Source organism: Rhincodon typus, chromosome 3, assembly GCF_021869965.1.
Source record: "Rhincodon typus isolate 14 chromosome 3, sRhiTyp1.1, whole genome shotgun sequence".
Taxonomy (NCBI): Eukaryota; Metazoa; Chordata; class Chondrichthyes; order Orectolobiformes; family Rhincodontidae; genus Rhincodon; species Rhincodon typus.
Genome location: NC_063334.1, coordinates 46,064,127 through 46,086,476, shown reverse-complemented (window position 1 = coordinate 46,086,476; position 22,350 = coordinate 46,064,127). Strand labels below are relative to the sequence as shown.

Below are 22,350 nucleotides of genomic sequence, written 5' to 3'. Positions count from 1 at the left end.
TATGATGCTGCTTGGCCTGCTGTGTTCATCCAGCTCTGCACCTTGTTGTCTCGGATTCTCCAGCATCTGCAGTTCCTACTATCTCTCACTTAGTATCATGGTGTCTCAGCAGTTAGCACTGCTCCCTCACAGCACCAGGGATCTGAGTTCAATTCCAGCCTCAGATGACTGTGTGGAGTTTATACATTCTCCCCATCTCTACATGTGTTTCCACCAGGTGCTCCCGTTTCCTCCCACAGTCCGAAGTTTGTGCAGGTTAGGTGGACTGGCCATGCTAAATTGTCCATAGTGTCCAGGGATGTGCAGGCAAGGTGGATTACCCATGGTGAATGCACAGTTACAGGGATTGGGTAAGGTGTTGGGTCTAAGTTAGAAGTTCTTTGGCGAGGCAATGCTGACTCAGTACACCAAATGGCCTCTTTCCTCACTTGTTAGGATTCTATGATTCTGTCAGGGAGCATACTCTCTGCTGCATGGTGTCATACCAGGAAGATGATTATGGTTGTTGGAGGCCAGTCATCTCAGCTCCAGAATTTCTTTGCAGGAGCACGTCAGGATCATTTTCTGAACTAAACCATCTTCAGCTACTTGATCAATGCCCTTTGCTCCATTATAAGGTCAGGGGGGTGGATGTTCGTGATGATTGCGCAATGTTCTGGACCATTCGCAAATCCTCATACTGAAGCAGTCCATGTTCAAATGCAACAAGCTCTCATCAGTATCCAGGCTTGGGGTGACAAATGGCAAGTAACATTCATGCCACACAAATGCCAGGCAATTATCAATTCCAATAACAATCCAACCACTGCTCCTTGACATTCAGTGGTGTTACCATCACTGAATCCCCCGCTATCAACATCTTTGGGGTTACCATTTGAGTACCAAAAACTCAACTGGACTTGACACATCAACTCATTGACCTGCTCTGTAGCCAGAAGCTTGGAATACTGCAGCGAGTAACTTACTTCTTGACTCCCCAAAGCCTGTCCACCAACTACAAGAGACAACAACATTCAAGAAGCTTGACAGCGTCCAAGACAAAGCCCATCCACTCTCTTCTCTACTGATGCTCAGTCGCAGCAGTGTGTACTATCCCCAAGATGCACTGCAGAAATTCACCCAAGATTCTCAGACACCACCTTCCAAATCCACGATCACTTCCATGTAAAAGGACAAGAACAGCAAATAGATGAGAACACCACCACCTGCAAGTTCCCTTCCAAGTCACTCACTATCGTCACTTAGAAATATATTGCTGTCCCTTCACTGTGGCTGGGTCATAAGTCTGGCATTCCCTCCCTAAGGGCATTGTGGGTCAACCACAGCTTGTGGACTGCGACAGTTCAAATAGGTAGCTCATCACTGTTAAAGAAGTACTTGGATATGTGCTGCCCCTTTAAGAAAGCAGATGTGGTAACTCAGAGGTTGGAGCTAGGGGAGGCTAGATCTAGTAGTTCGAGTGAACCACAAAGGAATAACTGGTGATGAGAGTGAGATATGGCCTCAAACTGTAACTGAACACAGTTTTCTTTCGTCGGGAGGAAAGACATCATCTGGACTTCACAAAATAGTGTGGAATTGTAGAGGTAACATTTGTACACTGAGCATTTCAAAGGTGAACAAAGTGGCAGAAGACAAAATGGTACCAGTATTTTTGAGTACTGTTGAGAGCAAGACCTTGGAATTCTAAGGAGTCTGGTGCAACTGTAAAAACTAGCAGAGAAGACATATCAAGAGCGATGCAAATTGTTGAGAAGTTAAACAAAAACACAAAAGCATCAGTTCAGGGAGTTCGGTAGAAAGTTAAAAAGCAGGACCTCCAAGTTTGTAATCTTGGGATTACACCCTGTGCCACATACCAGCGAGGCCAGACATAGGAAGATAGTACAGCTCAACACGTGATGGAAGGGAGGGTTTCAGATACCTGAACCACTGGGATCTTTTCTGGGCAGATGGGACCTGTACAAGAAGAATAGGTTGCATCTAAACTGGAGGGGCACAAATATTCTGGCTGGGAGGTTTGATGGTGTCACTCGGGAGGATTTAAACTAGCTTTGCAGGAGGGTGAAAAGCAAAAGTGAATTGACTGAGAGGGAACTGGAAAATAGGGCCAGTAAGATTCAGGAAGAGCAGACAGGGTGTGGTTTCTGATCAAAGCGGGTCGGGTGGATTGAAGTGCATCTGTTTCAATGCGACAAGTGTAACAAATAAGGCAGATGAACTTAGAGCTTGGATTAGTACTTGAAACTATGATGTTGTTGCTATTACAGAGACTTGATTAAGGGAGGGACAGGATTGGCAGCTTAACGTTCCAGGATACAGATGTTTCAGGCGGGATAGAGGGAGATGTAAAAGGGATGGGGTAGCTGCACTACCTGTTGAGGAGTATATCACAGCTGTACTGCGGGAGGACACCTCATATGGCTCATACAGAGAAGCAATATGGGTAGAGCTCAGGAGGGTAGAGCTCAGGAACAGGAAGGGTGCAATCACAATGTTTGGGGTTTACTATGAGTCTCCCAACAGTCAGCAGGAGATAGAATAACAGATATGTAAGGAGATTTTGGCAAGATGTAAAAGTAACAGGGTTGTTCTGCATGATTTTAACTTCCCATATATTGACTGGGACTCCCTTAGTGTTTGGGGCACAGACGGGGCAGAGTTTGTAAGAAGCGTCCAGGAGGGCTTCTTAAAACAGTATGTAGACAGTCCAACTAGGTCCGTACTGGACCTAGTATTGGGCAATGAGCCTGGCCAGGTGGTCAACATCTCAGCAGAATGGGAACAGTAATCTCAATTCAGTAAGCTTTAAGGTACTGATGGATAAAGAGAATTGTAGTTGTCAGGTGAAGGTGCTAAATTGGGGGAAGGTTAATTACAACAATATTAGGCAGGAACTGAAGAATATAGATTGGAGGCAGATGTTTGAGGGCAAATCAACATATGGTATGTGGGAGGCTTTCAAACATAAGTTAATAGGAACTCAGGGCCAGCATGTTCCTGTAATGATGAAGGATAAGTATGGCAAGTTTAGTGAACCTTGGATAACGAGAGATATTGTGAGCCTGGTCAAAAAGAAAAAGGAAGCATTTATCAAGGCTAGGAGGCTGGGAACACATGAAGCAAGGGAGGAATACAAGGAAAGTCAAAAGAAACTAAAGCAAGGAGTCAGGAGGGCAAAAAGGGGTCATGAAAAGTCATTGGCCAACAGGATTAGGAAATTCTCAAGGCTTTTTATACATATATAAACAGCAAGAGGATAGCCAGGGAGACGGTTGGCCCACTCAAGGACAGGGAAGGGAATTTATGTGTGGAGCCAGAGGAAATGGCCATTGGATTAAATGAATACTTTGCATCAGTATTCACCATAGAGAAGGACCTGTTGAGATCAAAAGGTATTGGAGGTCTTGAAAAACATTGTTCTATGTTCTATGTTCTATTAAGGTAGACAAGTTCCCAGGGCCTGATGGGATAAACCCCAGAATGCTGAGAGAGGCAATGGAGGAAATTACTTGGGCATTGAGAGAAATCTTTGTATCCTCTCTGGCTGCGGGGGAGGTCCCAGAGGATTGGAGAATAGCCAGTGTTGTTCCTTTGTTTAAGAAGGGTGGCAGGGATAATCCAGCTAATCACAGGCCGGTGAGCCTTACGTCAGCGGTAGGGAAATTATTGGAGAGGATTCTTCGAGACAGGATTTACTCCCACTTGGAAATAAGTGGGCGTATTAGCAAGAGGCAACATGGTTTTTTGAAGGGGAGTCGCGTCTCACTAACTTGATTGAGTTTTTTGAGGAAATGACAAAAGATGATTGATGAGGATAGGGCAGTGGATACTGTCTACATGGACTTCAGTAAGGCCTTTGACAAGGTCCCTCATGGCAGAATGACACAGAAGATAAAGTCGCACTGGGTCAGAGGTGAGCTTGCAAGATGGGAAAAAAAACTGGCTCGGTCATGGGAGACAGAGGTTAGCAGTGGAAGGGTGCGTTTCTGAATGGAGGGCTGTGACTACTGATGTTCCTCAGGGATCAGTGTTGGGACCATTGCTATGTGTAATGTATATGAATGATTTGGAGGAAAATGTAACTGGTTTGATTAGTTAGTTTGCGGATTACACAAGGTTTGGTGGAATTATAGATAGTGATGAGGACTGTCAGACGATTCAGCAGGATGTAGATCGATTAGTGACTTGGGCACAGAGATGACAGATGGAATTTCATCCAGAAAAATGTGAGGTAATGCATTTTGGAAGACCTAATCCAGATGGAAAATATTAAATAAATGGCAGAACCCTTAAGAGTACTGATAGGTAGAGGTATCTGATTGTACAGGTACACGGGTCACTGAAAGTGGCAACGCAGGTGGAGAATGTAGTCAACAAGGCATACGGCATGCTTGCCTTCATCGGCCAGGTCATTGAGTTTAAAAATTGGCAGGTAATGTTGCAGCTTTATAGAACCTTAGTTCGGCTACATTTGGAATATTGTTTTCAATTCTGGTCGCTACACTACCAGAAGGATGTGATGGCTTTAGAGAGGGTGCAGAAAAGGTTTACCAGGATGTTGCCTGGTATGGAGGGCATTAGCTATGAGGACAGATTGGAGAAACATGGGTTGTTCTCACTGGAACAACGGAGGTTGAGGGGTGACCTGATAGAGGTCTGCAACATAATGAAAGGCATGGCCAGAGTCAACAGTCAAAAGGTTTTTACCAGGTGGAAGAGTCAGTTACTAGGGGCATAGGTTTAAGGTGCAAGGGGGAAGTTTTGAAGGTGATATACGAAGCAAGTATTTTTATGCAGAGGGCGGTGGGTGCCTGGAACTCGCTGCCAGGAGGAGTGGAAGCAGATACAATAGTGACTTTAAAAGGGCATCTTGAAAAATACATGAATAGGATGGGAATAGAGGGATACGGTCCCCGGAAGCGTAGGGGGTTTTAGTTGTGACGGGAAGCATGTTGGTGCAAGCTTGGAGGGCCGAAGGGCCTATTCCTGTGCTGTAATTTTCTTTGTTCTTTTTTATTTTGCACCAAGGCCACTGATGATTGTGGAACTTTTCTGTTTTCATAAATGGCTACAGTACAAAGGAGAGTCCATTGCCCAATTTGTGGCCACCTCGAAGAGATTAGCAAAACATTTTAAATTTGGAGGGTTCTTTCAAGATTCCTTGGAGGATTGTTTGGTTTCACGTGAAGCCATCCAATAAAAGCAGCTTTCAAATTTGCTGATAGATCACTGACCATTAACCTCCATTTTTGGCCCATATACAAGAATACTGTCAATGGCAGCAGCACGTATGCAGAGGTAGGCACTAGCACTGTTAGTGTACTTGTATGAAAACAGATACTGACAATGCAGATGCTACATCAAGATTACCAATACCAGGAAATAAGGATGTTCCCAACTGGAACCTGAAAATTATGCACTTTTCCCAGGAAGACAAGATATTGGTTAGAAAGTCTGGTGCGGAACGCTACCCAGAATGACCTGGCCTTGAGCCTGTTGGTAGACTTAGTTCTGAGAGGAAGGACTTCTCATAGAAACTGCCCAGAATTATGCCCCTACCTGTCCAGGAGGTAGGGGTTGTCTGTATCAGGCAGGTCTTTAATGCGGAGAGTTAGAGTTGAAATTCAGAGGAAAGGTGCTGGAACAAGTGCACCAAAGGCATCCTGGTGTGCTATGAATGAAAGAAATAGGAACTACTTTGCTGGCCGAAGCCGGACTCCCAGATTGAGGAGAAAGTTGGATCGTATGAATCTTGCAACCTAGTAAGGAAGATGCTGCCGTAGTTGTCCATTCACCCGTGGAAATGACCTCAATCACTCTGGCAGCAGATTCACTTTGATTTCATGGGACCAGTAGAGGGACAGATGTTACTAGTGATCATGGATACCCAATTCAAGTGGCCCAAGGTGGCAGTTATGAAGTCAGTTTCAATGGAAGCAATGATAAATTGACTGAATGAAATGTTTATCAGGTTTGGGAACCCCCAAACAAGTTGTGATTGACAACTGCCCATGATTTGTGGGCGCAAGAGTTTGAGGAGCACCTGGAAAATCACGTAGCCTGACATGTAAGATTGGCACTGTATTACTCTGTGAGAAATGGCCAGGCAGAATGATTTGCACAAACCCTGAAGAAGGCCTCAAAGGCCTCAAATGGGGAAGGTTTCCTAGATGGTGACTTAGTAAGTTTCTCAGCACACAAAGGAACACACCACATGCAATGTCTCAGTGCTCGCCAGCGTTCTTAATGTTCAACCGTCAGCTGAGAACCAGATTTGGTTTGCTTCAGCTAGAATAGACCAGAGAGGCGGTGGATGCAAAACAAGAAGGACAGATGGTCAGAAGGGCTGGAACTGCAAGGTTGAGGACTTTCCAAAGAGGAGAAACTGTGTTAGCCTGAAATTGTATGTCTGGGGAGAAATGGATTCCAGTGCTGGTGCTGGTTCAAACAGATACAAATGAACAAATGAAAAATTACAGCACAGGAACAGGCCCTTCGGCCCTCCACCCATGTGCCGACCATCATGCCTAATTAATCTAAAAACAAAACTGCCATTTTTTGATCTGTATCCCTCTATTTTCTCCCTCTTCATGTACCCATCTATGTGCCTCTTAAATGTCTTCAATGTGCCCGCTTCCACCACCTCTTCTGGTAGCGTATTTCAGGCTGCTACCGCTCTCGGCGTGAAAAACTTCCCTCGCACATCTCCCTTAAACTTTCCCCCTCTGATCTTGAATCTGTGCCCTCTTATAATTGAAACTTCAACCCTGGGGAAAATGCCTCCGACTTCCACCCTATGTATGCCTCTCAATTTTGTAGATCTCTATCAAGTCTCCACTCAGCTGCTTCTTTCCAGTGAAAACAATCCTAAGCTTTTTAACCTTTTGTCATAGTCAATGCCCTGGAAACCAGGCAACATCCTGGTGAACCTTCTCTGTACTCTCTCCAAAGCTTCCACATCTTTCTGGTAGTGTGGCAACCAAAACTGCACGCCCTACTCCAAATGCGGCCTAATAAGGGTTTTATATAGCTGCAACATGTTTTGCCAACTCTTGTACTCCATGCCCCAGGTGATGAATGCAAGCATGCCATATGCCTTCTTAATCACTTTGTCTACCTTGCCACTTTCAGGGAACGGTGGACCTGCACGCCCAGATCCGTCTGAATGGTAGTGTTCCTAAGGGTTCTGCCATTTACAATATAATTCACACCTAAATTTGATCCTCCAAAATGCATCACCTCGCATTTGTCTGGATTAAATTCCATCTGCCATTTCTGTGCCCAAGTCACAAATCTATTTTTTTCCTATTGTATACTTTCACAGTCGTTGGCACTATCAGCAACTCCACCAATCTTTGTGACATCAGCAAACTTGCTTATCAGGCCACCCACATTTTCCTGCAGATCATTTATATATACTACAAACAACAAAGGACCTAAGACTGATCCCTGTGGAACACCAGTAGTTACCAGTCTCCATTCTGAAAAGTATCCTTTCACCACTACCCACTGTTTTCTATGACCAAGCCAATTTTCTATGCATTTAGCCAGGCCACCCCGAATCCCTCATGATTTTAGTTTTTGTACCAAATTGTATGTGAGACTTTATCAAATGCCTTACTAAAGTCCACATAAACTTTATCCACAGCCCTTCCCTCACCAATTATCCTCATTACCACTTCAAAGAATTCAATCAGGTTGGTGAGACATGACCTTCCCCAGACAAAACCATGCTGCCCGTCACTAACTAGTCCATTTTCCTCAATGTGCATATATCTTGGCTCTCATTATCTTCTTAACAGCTTCCCCACCACAGACGTCAAGCTCACTGGCCTATAGTTTCCTGGATTATCCCTGCATCCTTTCTTAAACAAGGGAACAATGTTCACTAATCTACAGTCCTCTGGAACTTCACCAGTGGTTAACGAGAATGTGAAGATATCTGCCAATACCCAGCCATTTCCTCCTTTGCCTCTGAGTAATTTGGAGTGGGTCCCATCTGGTCCTGAGGACTTGTCTATCTTAATGCAATTTAGGATTCCCAAAACTTCCTCTTTCAAGATGTTGACATGCCTGACCTCAACATTAGTCATGTCCTTCTTGGTGAAAACCGAACAAAGTACTCATACAGTATCTCCCCACTTCCTGTGGCTCGACAATAACTTTTCTCCCTCGTCCTTGAGTGGGCCTACTCTTTCGCTTGTTACCCTCTTTTTCTGAACATATGCATAAAAAGCCTTGGGATTCTCTCTGACCCTGTTTGCTAAAGCCATTTCATGGCCTTTTTTTGCCTTCCTAATTCTGCATTTAAGTTCATTCCTAATTTCTCTGTACTCCTCCAGGGTTTCGTCAGTTTGTAGCTGCCTAGACTTGTTGTATGCTTCCCTTTTTCTTTTGACTAGCCTTTCAATTTCCCTTGTCATCCATGGTTCCTGAATCCTGCCATTCCTATCCTTTAGAATTGCAGGGAGATGCATGTCCTGCACTTTTTTCAATTGGTCTTTAAAAGCCTCCCACATGCCAGAAGTAGATTTGCCCTCAACCAGCTGCTTCCAACCCACATTCTCCAGTTCCTGTCTAATTTGGGTGTAATTTGACTCTTAGTCTAGTAAGCCTCCTCATCCGAGGCCCACTTGTGACCTTTTCCATGACTAATCAAAAACTTGTGGAGTTATGGTCACTAAACCCGAAAAACTCTCCTACAAAAACATCAATCACCTGTCCCTAGGACCAAGTCTAATATGGCCTCCTCTCTGGATGGATTGTCAACATACTGGCTCAAAATGCCCTCCTGGAGACAACTAACAAATTGCTCTCCATCCGAGCCCCTGGCTCTAAAGGATTACCAGTCAATAAGAGGAAAGTTGAAGTCACCCACCACGACCTCCCTTCTCTTTTCACACCTTTCCAGTATATGACTACATAGAGGTCCATAGAAAACTCCCAACATTGTGATTTCACCCTTCCTATTCTTGAACTGTACCCATAATGCCTCAATGCAAGATCCCTCTAAGGTATCTTCCCTCAACACAGCTGTGATGTGATCACTAAGCAGCAAAGCAGCTCCCCCACCCCTTCTGTTTCCCTTTCTGTCCCTTCTAAACAGCATTATCCAGGAATGTTAAGCTGCCAGTCCTGTCCCTCCTTTAACCATATCTCCGCAATGGCAATAACATCATAATTCCATGTGGTAATACATGCTTTTAGTTCATCTGACTTACCTGCGTACTTCTTGCATTGAAGCAAATGCATTCCAGTCTCCAGTCCCTATGAACCCTGTGACTTCCCTGTGCCTGCTCTTACTCTGCGCTATGCATATCTCTGCCACACTTTTGTCCCGAGTCCCTGCAATTACTGGCCTAGCATTCTGGTTCCCACCCTCCAGCTACACTCATTTAAACCCTCCCAAAGAGCTCTAGCAAACCACCCACCCAGGATATGGGTGCCCCTCCAGTTCAGGTGCAACCCATCCTTCCTGTACAAGTCCCACCTTCCCCCAGAAGACATCCCAATGATCCATATGTCTAAAGCCCTCCCTCCTACACCAGTTCTGTAGCTACATGTTCAACTGCACTCTCTCGCTGTTCCTAGACTCACTAGCCCATGGCACAGGTAGTAATCCTGGGATTACTCGCCTGGTAGTCCTGCATTCTAGCTCCCTACTTAACTCCCTGAATTGTCCTTGTAGGACCTCTTCCCTCTTCCTACCAATGTCATTTGTGGCAATGTGGACAATGACTTCTGTCTGTTTTCCATCCCGCTTCAGGATGCCCTGTACCTGCTCAGGACCCTGGCACCAGGGAGGCAACACACCATCCTAGAGTGTCATTCACGGCCACAGAAACACCTATCTGTGCCCCTGACTATCGAGTCACCTACTACGATCACTCGCCTAGACTTTGCCACACCCTGCTCTACAGTAGAACCAGTTGTGATGCCACAGGCCTGGCTACTGCTAGTTCTATCTCCTGAGAAAAACCGAAAGAACTGTGGATGCTATAAATCAGGAACAAAAACAAAGTTGCTGGAAAAGCACAGCAGGTCTGGCAGCATCTGTGAAGGATAAAAAGAGTTAATGTTTCGGGTCCAGTGACCCTTCCTCACTTCTGTGGGTCAGGCAGCATCCATGGAAAGAGAGCAGGGTAATGTTTTAAGTCTATTGACAGGATGCAGAGCTGGGCAAAGATGTGGCAGATGGAATTTAACCCAGTAAAGTGTGAAGTGATTCATTTTGGAAGGTCAAATTTGAATGCAGAATACAGGGTTTATGGCAGGATTCTCAGCAGTGTGGAGGGACAGAGGGATCTTGGGGTCCACGTCCATATATCCCTCAAAGTTGCTACCCAAGTTGATAGGGTTGTAAAGAAGGTGTATGGCGTGTTGGCTTTCATTGGCAGGGGAATTGAGTTTAAGAGCCATGAGGTTATGCTGTAGCTCTATAAAGGTCTGGTTAAACCACACTTGGAATATTGTGTTCAGTTCTGGTCACCTCATTACAGGAAAGATGTGGAAGCTTTAGAGAGGGTGCAGAGGAGATTTACCAGGATGCTGCCTGGACTGGAGGGCAGGTCTTATGAGGAAAGGTTGAGGGAGCTAGGGCTTTTTTCATTGGAGCGAAGAAGGATGAGAGGTGACTTGATAGAGGTGTATGAGATGATGAGAGGCATAGATAAAGTGGATAGTCAGAGACTTTTTCCCAGGGCGGAAATGACTATTACGAGGGAACATAATTTTAAGGTGATTGGAGGGAGGTATAGGGGAGATGTCAGAGGTAGGTTCTTCACACAGAGAGTGGTGGGCACTTGGAATGCACTGCTGGCAGTGTTAGTGGAGTCAGATACTTTAGAGACTTACAGGTGACTCTTGGATTGACATATGGAGGATAGTAAAATGTAGGGTATACAGGTTAGATTGATCTTAGTAGGATAATAGGTCGGCTCAACATCGTGGGCCGAAGGGCCTGTACTGTGCTGTACTGTTCTATGTTCTAGGTTACTCTTCTCTATTCTATTACTTGTTCTGGAAACTTTAATAACCCTTCGCTGAGCCCTTCTCCCAGTTTAAATTTTTACACAATTTTCCATGCAACTGAACCTGCTGCCCACTATGTAAGCATTTGAATTTTCAGAGGCCAATCAATAAGATGTCACATAAAAGGTTGTTGCACAAGATTGGAGCTCACAGTTTTGCTGGTAATGTATTAGCATGCAATGAAGATTAACTGACACACAAAATATGGAGTATCAGGATTAATGGATCTTCAAGTTGGAAAGATGTAACTAGTAGAATGCCACAAAGATCAGTCCTAGCGCCTCAATTCTTTACGATCTGTCTTAATAACTTGGAGGAAGGGGCAGAGTGTAACGTACCCAAATTTGCAGATGAGACAAGAACAGGTGGGAGAGTATATACAGAAACAAAACCTGCTGGAAGAATCTCATTCTCGATCATCATCAAACTGTCAGAAGTTGTCATCAACAGTGATATCAAACAACAATTGCTTAACAGATTTTGAGGGCAGCAGAGTGGCACAGTGGTTAGCATGGCTGCCTCACAGCACTGTGGACCCAGGTTTGATTCCAGATTGAGTGACTGTGTGGACTTTGATGTTCTCCCTGCACCATATGTTTCTGCTGGGTGCTCCGGTTTCCTCCCACAGTCGAAAATTGTGCAGCTCATGTGAGTTAGCCACAGCAAATGTGGGATTATGGGGATGGGGTGAAGTTGGTGGGATGCTGTTCTAGGGTTTGTTGCAAACTCAATGGACTGAATGGCCTCTCTCTGCACTGTTGGGATTCTATGATTCTGTGAAAAACCTGCACGTTGATACTTAGTTTGAGTTTTGCCAGTGCCACGAGCTCCTGCCTTCATCACAGTGTTGGTCCAAACATGAAAAACAGTTGAATTCCAGAAGTTAGGGATGAGTGTCTACCCTTGACATTGAGGGAACATTTTACTAAGTGTGTCATTCAGGAGCCGCAGCAAAATTGGAGTCAGTGGGGATCAGGGAGAAATTCTGCTGGTTAGAATCACAGCTGGCACAAAGGAAAATGATCGTCATTGTTGGAGGTCAGTCAACTTAGCTCCAGGACATCTCTGCAAGAGTTCTTCAGGGTAGTGTCCTAGGAGCCGAGTCATTTTCAGCTGCTTCATCAAATAATCTTTGCTGTGTCCTGCGATTAGTGGTGGGTGGTTGTAAATAATTACACAGCATTCAGCCACATTTGTAACAAATCAGGTCGTGAAACATACCATACCTGCATGCTACTAGAGGTTGATAATATCCAAGCTTTGGGCTGAGAAATATCAAGTAACATTTGTGCCTAGGAAGCGTCTGAAAATCACTATCTAACCATCGCCCTTTGATATTCAAAGGCATTGCCACCACTGAATCTCCCACTATTATTATCCTAGGGGGTTACCATTATCCACCATCTACAAGACACAAGTCAGCAGTGTGATGGAATATTCCCTACTTACCTGGATGATAGCAGCTCCAAAAATGTTCAAGAAACTTGACATTATCCAGAACGAAGCAGTACTTGAATTGCATCACATCCACTCATACAAGCAATAACAGTCTCTGCTAGCGCATTGGCCGCAGACTGTACCATCCACAAGAAACAACTCACATGCTTCAACAAATTCCAAATATCTACTGCTCTCTGGGAGAAAAAAAATTCCTTTTCAATTTTAAACGAGTGTCTTCTTATTCTATAACCATGTTCTAGGCTTCTCCACTAGTAGAAACATCTTCTCAACATCTACCTTGTCAAGCCACCTCAGAATCTTGCATCTTTCAGTATTACTCTTTCAAGACCCTAAAGTATTCTCCCACCAGTTCATTCAAGGTGGGTGGTGCTTATGACACTCCTCAGATCCTTACACCCTTATGCAACAGTGCTCCCTTTCTGACAAAATTGTGTGAATTTCTGAAGAAGGGTCCAGATCCAAAACGTCAGCTCTCCTGCTCCTCTGATGCTGCTTGGCCTGCTTTGTTCATCCAGCTCTACACCTTGTTATCTCAGATTCTCCAGCATCGGCTGTTCCCACTATCTCTGGTCACAAGACTTCCCTCTTTCTGATGTCAGACACCAGTTTAGACTGCGTAAGCGAAAAGAGAAGTCTTAAACACTGCATTTGAGAACCTAATATGTATGGATCTAAATCAAGGCCTGTTGTCATTTATAAGGAGTTGAAGCTCCTTATTTAGCGGTAAAGAGAAAGCAGCATTAGTGACAATGTAATATAACAGTACTGTTTTAAACATAAATCTCTTTCAAATCTCCTTGAACCTACATGAATTCACCTCCATTAACCTTCCAATTGAATTCCTTTATCTAACTACTCTCTGATTTCCACTAGCCCAAATGCTGATCTCCATCATATGTAATCATTGTTTCTTACAGCTCTATTAAATTTTTATGGTGTTTATTATCTTCATTGCTTTGCAGGTCAACAGCATTTCAGCTTCGGTTGGAAAAGATTTTACTCACAGTTCTGCCAACCTTATCCAGTTTGATCCAGGTAGATTCTAATTGTTAAAGATAAAGGTATTGAAATGATTATGTTGGATGACACATCGGATGATATAGTCAGTAGATTTCAAGTTGTAATTTCATTTGGTGTTATTGCCAGGTTGTTTGGAATCATGGAAGTCACCTGGTGATATGCAGCTGTACAGAATGATATAGCCAGGAGCATGTGTGCATTAAATGAGCTCAGCATGACCCTTGTGATTAGCACAGACTAGTGACTAACAAAGATTAAAAAGGAGGAATGCACCAGTGGGAAATACAACACCTGGTGTTGTATGGGGAATTGATCTCAACTAAGACAGACAAACAGCCATGTATTACTCATCAGGACATTTTGCATGAATTTCAAGGTAAAGGAAAAACAAGATTTATTCTTTGATAGGAGAGTGCTGATTGATTGGCAAGTGGACTCTTGTTGATAAAGATCCTGCCATGGAGAATACACCAGTTAGATGATGACTCACAATTACCTGCCAAGCCAGAAGCATCACATGAGTTCAATATTTTAGAAGCGAGGACATTTCCGTTCTTAATAAGAATGGCTATTATATATAAATAGATTCAGACTACAGATAAGTAATTATGAACCGTCAACATATAACTCTACCAGATAAAATTATAACCCACATACAAAATTCCCCCTCCACAAACATTCAACTGATACTAAAAACATGGGTGTTAGAAGTCTTTTTTTCCCCAACAATACTCTAGTTCTGTACTAAGGAGCAATTAAAATAAACAGGTGGCATGTTTAGTTTGGAGGAAGAAATATGTGATGAGAATATGCTGTAACATTAAAGGATAGTGGAGTTATTTTTGCAACTAATTTAGCCTGGTCATTCCAGCAAGGAAATTTTGTTGGTACATAATTGATGGACATGAATAGCTCAGCTTTGCTTCTGCAAGATAAGGCAATTTTCTTAGTCTGTGCTGCTCATGTTGAACCTTGGTAACCAGAAGAGTGTATCTGGAAATCACTGTCAAATATCTGTCATTTCTTGTACAGTGAAATGTCTCCCCAACAGGGATCCATGTTTTATGGTCAGATTTAACATTCAATAGCATCACCATTGCCTAAGCCCCATTAACAAGACTCTGGGAGTTACCATTGACCAGAAACTGAACTGGATTAGCCATATAAGTACTATGGCTACAGCCAGGTCAGACTAGGAATCCTGAAGTAAATAACTTGCCTCCTGACTCCCCAAAGCCTGTCTACCATCCACAAAGTACAAGTCAAGATTGTGATGGATGCACCCTCACTTGCCTGGAAGAGTGCAGCTCCAAAATGCTCAAGAAGCTTGATACTGTCCAGGACAAAACAGCCCTCCTAATTTGCACCTCAACCATAAACTTTAACATTGTATCCCTCCACTAGCCAGAAACAGAGCCAGCAGTGTGTATCGTCTACTGCATTAATTCACCAACGTTCTTCGATAACATCTTCCAAACCCATGACCATTACTACCTTTCTCAGGCAGCTGATGTATATAAACCTGAAAGTTCCCCTCCAAGCCACACATCATCCTGACCTGAACTACACTACCGTTCCTTCACTGTTGCTAGGTCAAAATCCTGCAGTTCCTTCCTTTGTAGCAGTGGGATGTACCAATAACACAAATGATAACTGCAGTTCAAGAAAACAGCTCACATCACCTTCTCCAGGGCAGTTAAGGATTTGCAATAAATCCTGGGCCAGACAGTCATGCCCACATTCTATGAACTTTTTAAAAAATTCTGTTATGCACTTTCAGGAGGTGAGATTCCATCCATTCAATGTACATTTGAAAAATTGACCCTCTTATTTAAAACCATCAAACATAATTAAAATCTTATGGAAAAATGTTAAGACGTTTGAATATTTACAGGCTTTTTTAGCCCCCTGTTTTAGAGCTAATTTTGGTACAATATATTTGTACTATTCTGTCATCATTTTGCTTTGAATTTTCTTTTTTGTGCAGGCGTATCAGTGAAGAGTTGGAATATAGTCATTATTGATGACAAATTGGAAGAAAATGAGGAAATATTTGAAGTGTTACTAGCATCGCCAATCAATGTAGTTCTTGGTGCGAAGGCAAAGACATTGATTAAGATCATTGATGGAGGAAAAGGTAAAGCACAAAAGAGAAACTCATTGCATGGTATGGAGGCTGCTTCTCCAAGTCAACATTTATTACATTTCTGTACCCTATCTTGTTTCATAGATCACTGCAGTGTTACCTTCACGAATGACACAAGTGAAGAGAATCCACCAGACAGAGGGAGACTTGCTTCAGGTCCCTCGACCCTCCTGAATCTCAAGAGTAACAATGGCCTAGTGGAAGGAATGGCAGTGACTAACTTGAATGAAGATGTGAAAGAGTCCGAAGGGGATGTGATGCAACAGTTCCCTCTGAAACTACCCTCCAAGAAGAAACTAATGGTAACTGGAAATGGAGGAAAATGGTCAGCAATGATTAGTTAGTGTCCTACTATATGTTAAGGTTTTAGACTCATTTTAAAATTTCTTTAAACACAGTAGGGCAGAAATTCTCATTAGGCTTTAGCTTGGTGCTTGCATCACTTCGAATGGAGCAACTCCAGCCTGGGTGTAGTGAGTTGGCTGTTCTTCACTGGGCTGACTCTGGGCTTTAATAACTGCCAGCAGATATCTTGGATAGAAAAAATCAGCACATATTATATTCACCCATCCACCTCTACCTTAAACACATTCAGTGACTCCGCCTTTTTGAAAGAAAGTTTCAAAGTTGCATGATCTCCTGAAAAAAAAATCTTGTCTCACAAACAATAGTGTGGAGCTGGAGGAACACAGCTGGCCAGGTAGCGTCAGAGGAGCAGGGAAGTTAATGTTTTGGGTCGGGACCCTTCTTCAGAAATGGGGAGGAGGAAGGGAGCTGAGAAATAAATAGAGAGAGAAGAGGTGGGGCTGGGAAAAGTAGGTGGGATGGTGATAGGTGAATGTAAGATGGTGGGGATTGGTCAGTGGGATGGTAGGGTGGATAGGTGGGTGAGAAGATGGACAGGTTGTGTCAGGTCAAAGAGGGAGGATTGGTCATGGGATGAGTCTGGGGCTGGGGAGATTTTAAAATTGATAAATTCTATGTTTAGGCCATTGGGCTGTAGACTCCCAAGGTGGAATGTGAGGTGCTGCTTCCCCAGTTTGCGTGTGGTGTCATTGTGGCACTGGAGCAGACCAGGCTGGACATGTCACCCAAGGAGTAGTTTAAATTGTTGTTGACCGGAAGGTGGTGTCGTTTGTCGCATACAGAATGCAGATGCTCTACGAAATGGTCTCCAAGTCTACACTTGGTCTCACCGATGTAGAGGAGACCATATTGGGGGCAGCGGATACAGTAGACGAAGTTGGCAGATGTGTAGGTGAACCCTTGTCTGATACGAAAGGTTTGCTTTGGGCCTTGAATGGAGGTGAGGTGGGAGGTGTAGGGGCAGGTGTAGCACTTTCTGTGGTTGCAGGGAAAGGTGCTGGGTGTGGGGGAGTTAGTGGGGAGTGTGGAGCAGACAAGAGAGTCGCTGAGTGAGCAGCCCCTATGAAAGGCAGATAGGGGGTGGGGAGGGAAATATCTTTTTGGTTGTGGGGTCAGATTGTAGGTGGCGGAAGTGACGGAGAATGATACGCTAGATGCGGATGTTGGTGGGTGATATGTGAGGACAAGGGGGATTCTGTCTTTATTTTTGTTGGGGGAGGGGGTTTGAGGGCAGAAGTGCAGGAAACGCAAGAGATGTGGTTGAGGGCATTTTTGATCACCAGAGGGGGTAGTTGCAGTCCTTGAAATAGGAGGACGTCTGGGATGTCCGGGAATGGAACGCTCAAATTTGTGAGTAGATGTGGCGGAGGCAGAAGAATTGAGAGTAGGGGATCGCATTCTTGCAGGAGGGTGGGTGAGAGGAGGTTAGTCCAAGTAGCTGTGGGAGTTGGTGGGCTTGAAATAGATATCAGTTTCAAGGCAGTTACCAGAGATGGAGACGGAGAGGTTTAGGAAGGAGAGGGAGGTATCAGAGATGGTCCAGGTGAATGTGAGGTTGGGGTGAAAGGTGGTAATAAAGTTGATGAACTGCTCAAGCTCCTCATGGGAGCACAAGGCAGCACCGATACAGTCATCAACGTAGTGGAGGAAGAAATAAGATATCTGCGCATTAATCTGAAAGACAGTACCTCTGACAGTGCAGTAATATATCTGTGCTCCACTAGAGTTTTAGCTTTCATTTCTGTCCTGGATTAGGATTTGAATATAGAATCTTGGAGAAATTAGGCTAGAATTGTTTTTTAATCTTGTATGCAATGTGTGTATTGCTGGTTGGACCATCCTTGTTTCCCATCCTTAATGGCCCTTGGATTGAGTGGCTTGCTAGGGCCATTTGAGAGGGCACTATTGGGGCTAGTTAGTAAGATATATTCAAGAGGGAGCTAGATGAATGATTTAGTCCTGCACCTATTTTCTATGTTTCCAAGAATCAACCATATTGCTATGGATCAGACTAGATAAGGATGGCAGATTTCCTTCCCAAAAAAATATTGTGGGTTTTTACAAAATAGGTAGTGGGATAATGGGTATGGTACCTTTACTGAGACTATATTGCAGGTGTTATTAATTGAATTTAAATTCTATTAATTGCTGTGATAGGAGTTGAACATAGCATTAGCTTGGGGCTCTAGATTATTATTTAAGTGGCATAACTACTATGCTACCATCTCCCCAGAGAATGCTGACCAACAACGGAGCCATAGTTGACCGATGCGAAGTACTTTCGGTGGAAGAAAACATAGAAGATATCCTGTGTAAAGGATTAAATTTAAAGCTAAGAATTTGTTAACATGGTAGAAACATAGAAAATAGGTGCAGAAATAGGCCATTCAGCCAGTCGAGCCTGAACCACCATTCAATATGGTTGTGGCTGATCATGCAATTTCAGTATCCCATTCCTGCCTTCTCTCGATATACTTAGATGCCTTTAGCCACAAGGGCCACGTCCAGCACCCTCTTGAATATATCTAATGAATTGGTCCCAACAGCACCCTGTGGGAGAGAATTCCGCAGGTTCACAACTGTCTGAGTGAAGAAATTCTTCTTCATCTCAGTCCTGAATGGCTTACATCTTATTCTTTGACTGTGACACCTAATTCTGGACTTGCCCAACATATGGAACATTCTTCCTGCGTCTAGCCTGTCTAGTCCCATCAGGATTTTATATGTTTCTAAGAAATCCCCCCTCATTCTTCTAAATTCTAGTGAGTACAAGCCCAGTTGATCGAGTCTTTTGTCATATGTCACCCAGGGAATCAGTCTGGTGAACCTTCGCTGGACTCCCTCAATAGCAAGATTGTCTTTCCTCAGACTAGGAAACCAAAATTGCGCACACTACTCAAGGTGTGGCAACACCAAGGCCCTGTATAGCTGCAGCAAGACACCCTTACTCCGATACTGAAATCCTCTTGTTAGGGGAGGCGATGGCCTGGTGGTATTATCGCTGGATTGTTAATTTAGAGACCCAACACAGGAGATGGTGGAATTTGAATTCAATAAAATATCTGGAATTAAGAATCTAATGATGACCATGAATCCATTGTCGATTGTCAGAAAAACCCACCTGGTTCATTAATGTCCTTTAGGGAAGGAAACTGCCATACTTACCTGGTCTGGCCTACATGTGACTCCAGACCCACAGCAATGAGTTAACTCTGAACTGCCCCCTGGGCAATTATGGATGGACAATAAATGCTGCCTAGCCAGCAATATCCTCATCCTGTCAATGAATAAAGAAAAAAAAAGGCCAGCATGCCATTAGTTTTCGTCACTACCTGCTGCACATGCATGCCAAACTTATATGACCATTTCAAAATGACACCTAGGTTTCATTGCACCTCACCTTTTTCCTAAACTGCCACTTTTCAGATAATAATCTGTCTTCCTATTTTTGTGACCAAAGTGAATAACCTCACATTTATCCACATTTTATTGCATTTGCCAAGTACTTGCCTGCTGAGCCAATTAGCCCAAGTTCCCCTGCAGCCTCTTAGCATCCACCTCACAGCACATGCTACCACCCAGCTTAGTGTCATCTGCAAATTTGGAGATACGGCATTCAATTCCTTCGACTAAGTTGTTAGTGTATTTTCTGAACAACTGGGGTCCCAGCGCTGAAACCTACAGCACCCCACTCGTCATTTCCTGCAACTTGGTAAAGGACCTCTTTATTCCAACTCTTTGCTTCCTGTCTGCCAACCAGTTCTCTATCCATGTCATTACATTACCTCCGATACCATGAGCTTTACTTTTCCTTACTAACCTTGTCAAAAGCCTTTTGAAAGTCCAGATACACAGCATCCACTGATTTACCCTCATTCACTCTACTAGTCACATGCTCAAAAAATTCCAGAAAATTTGTCAAGCATGATTTTCCTTTAGTAAATCCATGATGACGAGGACTGATTCTGTCACCACTTTCCAAATGCTCAGTTATTACATCCTTAACAATTGACTCCAGCATTTTTCTCACCACCAATGTCAGGTTAACCGACCTTTCATTCCCCATTTTCTCTCCCTCCTTTTTTTGAAGAGTAGACTACATTAGCTATCCTCAAGTCCATTGGAACTACAGAATGCTGGAAAATGATCACCAGTAGCATCCGCTATTTCTAGAGCCACTTCTTTAAGTACTCTGGGATGTAGAGCATCCAGCCCTGAGGAGTTATCTGGTTTTAATCCCATCAATTTCCCCAATATCATTTCCTGACTAATAATGATTTCCATCAGTTCCTCCTTCATGCTTGACCCTCTGTCCCCTAGCATTTCCTGAAGGTTATTTGTGCCCTCTTTAGTGAAGACAGATCCAAAATATTTGTTCAACTGGACTGCCATCTCTTTGATGTCCATTATGAATTCACCTTGTTCTAACTACAAGAGATGTACATTTGTCTTCACCAGTCTTTTTCTCTTCACATAGGAACACAGAAACATAGAAGATAGGAGCATGAGGAGGCCATTTGGCCCTTCAAGCCTGCTCCGCCATTCTTCATGATCATGGCTAATCATCCAACTCAAAGCCTAATCCTGTTTTCTCTCCATAACCTTTCATCCCATTTGCCCCAAGTGCTATATAAAATCGCCTCTTGAATACATTCAATGTTTTGGCACCAACTATTTCCTGTGGTAATGAATTCCACAGGCTCACCACTCTTTGGATGAAGAAATGTCTCCTCATCTCTGGCCAAAATCGTCTACCCCAAATCCTCATACTGTGACCTTTTGTTCTGGACACACTCACTATTGGGAACATCTTCCCTGCATCTACCCTGTCCAGTCCTGTTAGAATTTTATAAGTCTCTGAGATTCCCTCTTCATTTGTCTGAACTGCAGTAAAAACAATCACACCCTAGTCAATCTCTCCTCATACGTTAGACCCGCCATCCCAGGAATCAGCCTGATGAACATTCGCTGCACTCCCTCGAGAGCAAGAGCATCCTTCCTCAGAAAAGGAGACCAAAACTGCACACAATATTCCAGGTGTGGTCTCGCCAGTTCCCATGTACAACTGCAACAACACATCCCTGCTCCTGTGCTTGAAACCTGTCACCATGATGGCCAACATATCATTTGCCTTCTTTACCATCTGCTGCACCTGCATGTTTACCTTCAGCAACTGGTGCACAAGGACACCAGGTTCCGCTGCAGACTCCCCTCTCCCAATTTACAGCCATTCAGGTAGTAATCTGTCTTCTCGTTTTTGCTTCCGAAGTGAATAACCTCACATTTATCCAAATTGTACTGCATCTGCCATTGATTTGCCCACTCACCCAAACTGTCGAGATCATGCTGAAGGATCTCTGCATCCTTGTCATGGTTCACCCTCCCCCCAACCCAACTTGGTATCATCCGCAAACTTGGAGATGTTACATTTTGTTCCCTCACCCAAATCATTAATATATATTGTGAATAGCCGGGGTCCCAGAACCGATCCCTGTGGCACCCTACTAGTTACTGCCTACCAATTTGAAAAGAACCCATTAATTCCTACGCTTTGTTTAATCTCTGACAACCAGTTTCCTATTCATCTCAATGTGCTTTCCCCACTCCCGTGCGCTTTAATCTTGCACATTAATCTTTTATGTGGGACTTCTGTCAAACTCTTTCTAAAAGTCCAAATATACTACACTGACTGGCTCCCCCTTGTCAACTCTACTAGTTACATCTTCATAGAATTCCAACAGATTTGTCAAGCATGATTTCCCCGTCATAAACCATGCTGACTTTGTCTGATCCTGCCACTGCTTTCTAAATGCTCTGCTATAAAATCCTTGACAATGGATTCGAGAATTTTACCCACTATCAATGTTAGAGTTATCGGTCTATAATTCCCTGTTTTCTCTCTACCTCCCTTTTTCGAATATTGGAGTGACATTAGCCAACCTGCAACCTGCAGGGACTGTTCCAGAGTCTATAGAATCCTGGAAGATGACCACCAATGCATCCACTAAATCTAAAGCTACTTCCTTAAGTACTCTGGGATGGAGATTATCAGGCACTGGGGATTTATCGGCCTTCAATCCCAATAATTTTCCCAGCACGATTTCTCTACTAATATTGATTTCCCTCAGCTCTTCCCTGTCACTTGATCTTGCATCCTCCAACAATTCAGGTATCTGATTTGTGTCCTCTTTTGTAAAGTATGTATTTGAGATAACAAGGTATAGAGCTGGATGAACACAGCAGGCCAAGCAGCATCAGAGAAGCAGGAAAGCTGAAGTTTCAAGTCTGGACCCTTTACTTCTGAACACATGCGCGTGCATAGT

The 22,350-nt window shown here is 43.7% G+C and overlaps 1 protein-coding gene across 4 annotated transcripts in view; it reads left to right on the top strand.

Moving 5' to 3' along the window:
• frem1a (Fras1 related extracellular matrix 1a) overlaps nucleotides 1–22,350 on the top strand; it is a 284,482-nt gene that overhangs the window by 249,332 nt on the left and 12,800 nt on the right. For all 4 annotated transcript variants that reach the window (XM_048595363.1, XM_048595364.1, XM_048595362.1 and 1 more), the window contains exons 29-31: nucleotides 13,458–13,530; nucleotides 15,503–15,652; nucleotides 15,746–15,963. In XM_048595363.1, the coding sequence (XP_048451320.1) occupies nucleotides 13,458–13,530; nucleotides 15,503–15,652; nucleotides 15,746–15,963 (441 nt within the window). The remainder of the gene's footprint in view (nucleotides 1–13,457; nucleotides 13,531–15,502; nucleotides 15,653–15,745; nucleotides 15,964–22,350) is intronic.